This window comes from Crocuta crocuta, unplaced genomic scaffold, assembly GCF_008692635.1.
Source record: "Crocuta crocuta isolate KB4526 unplaced genomic scaffold, BGI_CrCroc_1.0 scaffold334, whole genome shotgun sequence".
Lineage (NCBI taxonomy): Eukaryota > Metazoa > Chordata > Mammalia > Carnivora > Hyaenidae > Crocuta > Crocuta crocuta.
Window position 1 is genome coordinate 5,485,352 of NW_027533260.1, and position 3,568 is coordinate 5,488,919.

Sequence of the window (3,568 nt, forward strand, 5' to 3'; positions counted from 1 at the left end):
CACACCCGGGCGCCCCGCCAAGACCTCCCACTGCCCGGAGCGGACCTCCCAGCGCCCGGCCCGGGCCCGGAGCGGGGCTCCCTCTGCCCCCAAGCCCTGGGCAGTGACCGGTGCCCGCGGCGGTGGCCTGACCGACCAGTCTGACCAGTGTCCTGAGCTGTGACCTCACCACCCCACGGCCGGCCGCAATGCCCCTCATTCTGACCAGGGGCCCTGATGGCAGGTGGCCGGGGCTTGCCTCCTCGATTTTACCCAGCCGACCCCGCACAGCCAGTGAGTGGCGTGCACTGGCCTCCCCCAGGGTAACCGGTGGCTCCCAGCGCGACCAGGGGCTCTCTCCTGGCCTCTCCCAGTAGAGCCAGCGGTGCCCCGCCTGAGCAGTGGCCTAGAACGGCTTCCTCCAGGAGGCTCGGTGAGGCTCTGCCCTGTAGCCCCTGGTGGGGGCTGCCTTCCTGTCTGCCCAGCGGCCTGGAACCCATCAGCTCAATCTCTTAAATTTAATGGTCTTCAAACCCCAGCTCAGCCCGGTCTCTGTGATGATGGGGGGCGGGGTGGGGGGTGTGCCTTGGGGTGCTCTTTTCTCGGCTCCTCTCCTAGGGCCCTCCTTCTCTTCCCCCCCATCCAGGGAATCCCAGGAATGCCACCCTCCTTCCTCCCTTCCTCTCCCCTTCACTCCCTCACAACCTTGGGGGGGGCAGGGCAGGAGAATCAGGCCGGAGGGAGCAGGTGAGAGGGGGAGGGGAGCGGGCGAGGGCACCTGAGGGGGGGAGGGAAGAGCAGAGCTGCGGAGCTGCGGGTCAGAAGGCAGGGTCACAGGTCAGATGGGGGTTCACAGATCAGACTGCCCAAAGCTTCTCACTGGCCGGTCCGACTGGGACAAAATCCTCTGGGGGTGGGGGGTGGGGGGGCGAGAGAAATGTCAGACTGGTCAACGCTACTTTATCCACTGGTGATACAGGAGAGCAACAGTTATACGGGCAGGGGAGACCCTTGGGTATTAGTTGCACCATTGCCTCCTCCGGGATGCCCTCCCTGCTTCCTGGTTGGGTCAAGCGCTCCCACAAGCCTCTGAGCTCCCCCACCCCAGTCCTGCACTCTCTGGGTCATCCTGGGGGTGACTGCCATTCTGGGGATTAAGCTGTCCCTCACTGGACTGGGAGTCCATGAGGGCAGGGCCGGGGCTGTCTCTGTTGGTCACTGCTATGTCCCCAGCGTAAGGCCAGACACAGAGCAGGTGCTCAGGGAAGGTCTGCAGGGCTCAAGAGGCAGGAGCGCACAGGCTCACTGGATCCCTGCAGGGCACACGATGCAAACTCACTCATGGACACGGGGCGCCTTAGGGGGCTAAGTCGGTTAAGCGTCCGACTTTGGCCCAGGTCATGATCTCGCAGTTTGTGGGTTCAAGCCCCGTGTCAGGCTCTGTGCTGACAGCTCAGAGCCTGGAGCCTGCTTCAGATTCTGTGTCTCCCTCTCTCTGCCCTCCCCCACCCCCCAAATAAATAAATATTTTTAAAAAGTTCAAACTCACTCATGGACAAATAAAACTTCAAGGGCTCCCCAGGACCAACTCACACACTGCGACCGCCCAACACCCACCCCCCAGCTTTTCTGTGCACCTATTGCTTGCGCTGGACCCTAAGAGGCACCCTCTCATCAGCCACCCCTACGTCCATCTTCCTCAAGAATCCAACCAGCCATACGGGGCGCCTGGGTGGCTTAGTCGGTTAAGCATCCGACTTTCGCTTAGGTCATGATCTCACGGTTCGTGGGTTCGAGCCCCGCGTCGGGCTCTGTGCTGACTGCCAGCTCAGAGCCTGGAGCCTATTTCAGAGTCTGTGTCTCCCTCTCTCTCTGACCTTCCCCTGCTCACTCTGTCTCTCCCTCTCTCTCAGAAATAAATAAAAACATTAAAAAAAAAAAAAGAATCCAACCAGCCAAGGTTCTAGGTGAAGGGAAGGACCCTGTGGAGTGTGAATGAAGGAGGGAAGGCATAACTACCAGCCACAGTCCCTTACAGACCTGCAGAAACTGGTACCATAACGTCATCTGCCCTCGCCCCCTACAATTTATTGCCACAAAACAGCCAGAGGGATCCCGTTAAAATGTGAGTCAACCTACACCACTCTTCCGAATCTTTCCAGGGTTCCTCCCAGAGTAAAAGCTAAAGTCTACTCCACGGCTCACAAGGTCCTCAATCCTTGGTACCTCCCTGACCCCATCTTTCTTCCTCTTCCCCTTTGCTAGCTCTGCTCTTGCCACACTGGCCTCTTTGCTTTCGAGCCATTCCTCCAATGCCAGACATGTGCTGGCCTCAGGACCTTTGCACTTGCTTTTCCCGCTGCCGGCACATCCTTGCCCTCACAGCTCCCTTCCTTACTTGCTTCAAACTTCTCCAACATCACTGTTACCAGTGTCCTTGACCCTCTTATTTACAATAGCAGTTCCTGCTGTCTCAGCCGTTCTTTATTTCCCTTACTGAATTTCCCCCCCATAACACTTACCGATACCGCATGCTTATTTTTCATTGTTTGTCTTGCATAGAACATATGCACTGAGAGAACAGAAACTTTGTTTACCACTGTATCTCCAGGGCCTAGAACAGTGCTTGGCAGGAGGAGCAAGGTGAATAGTAGTGGAATAAACGAGTTTCCCTATCTCATGCTTCCTGTCTCATGTGTACATACGTACACATCTCATTTGTGTTTATTTTTATAACTATTTTTTTCTATTTATTTGAAGCACAGTAAAAAAAATGGTACACTTGGAAATTCAGTGGCATAGTTATTTAATTTTTTAAATGTTTGTTTATTTTGGAGAGAGAGACAGAATTCCAAGCAGGCTCTGCGCTCACAGTGGGAGCTCAATGCAGGGCTTGAACCCACAAACTGTGAGATCATGACCTGAGCCACGATCGAGCGTTGGCTGCGAAACCGACTGAGCCATCCAGATGCCCCGACATTTTATTTATTTAATTTTTATTTTAGAGAGAGAGTGCGATCGGAGGTGGGGGAGAGAGAGAGAGTGAGAGAGAGAGAGAGAGAGAGAGACTCTCAAACAGGCTCCACATTTAGTGCGGAGCCTGACACGGGGCTTAATCCCGTGACCCTGGGATCATGAATGACCTGGGTGGAAATCAAGGTCACTCAAGGGACTGAGCCCCTAGGCGCCCCTGTACTTACACACTGTAATTAACAAGACGTACTTTTCCTCTACAGCTCCTCCCCCCATCCCCAGTTTCCCTTTCCTTGTTGCTTTCCCTCGACAGTGGTCCAGAAACTGATGACCCTTCTTCTGAAATACATTTAGGAAGGGCAGTTGTAGTCCAAGTTTATGCCCTAATGCTTATGTCATTCCCTCCCCCCCCCCCCCCCCCCCCCCCACCCCCCCCTGTCTCTCCCCCAAGTACCCCACCCACCAGCAGCCACATGAACCATTTCCTCCATACAAAGCTAGATCCCACCCACTAGGACCCACTACAATATGAATATATGGTATATGAATATATGGTATATTCATCTGACCTTCAAAACAATCCTGTTCCATCACTATTATTAACTCTCCTATTTTA

The 3,568-nt window shown here is 54.8% G+C and overlaps 1 protein-coding gene across 1 annotated transcript in view; it reads right to left on the bottom strand.

Annotated features, from left to right (window-relative positions):
* BCAM (basal cell adhesion molecule (Lutheran blood group)) overlaps window positions 1-2,512 on the bottom strand; it is a 12,049-nt gene extending 9,537 nt beyond the window's left edge. The window contains exon 1 of the mRNA XM_077747220.1: window positions 2,502-2,512. Coding sequence (XP_077603346.1) covers window positions 2,502-2,512 — 11 coding nt within the window. The remainder of the gene's footprint in view (window positions 1-2,501) is intronic.
* Between the last annotated feature and the right edge of the window lie 1,056 nt (window positions 2,513-3,568).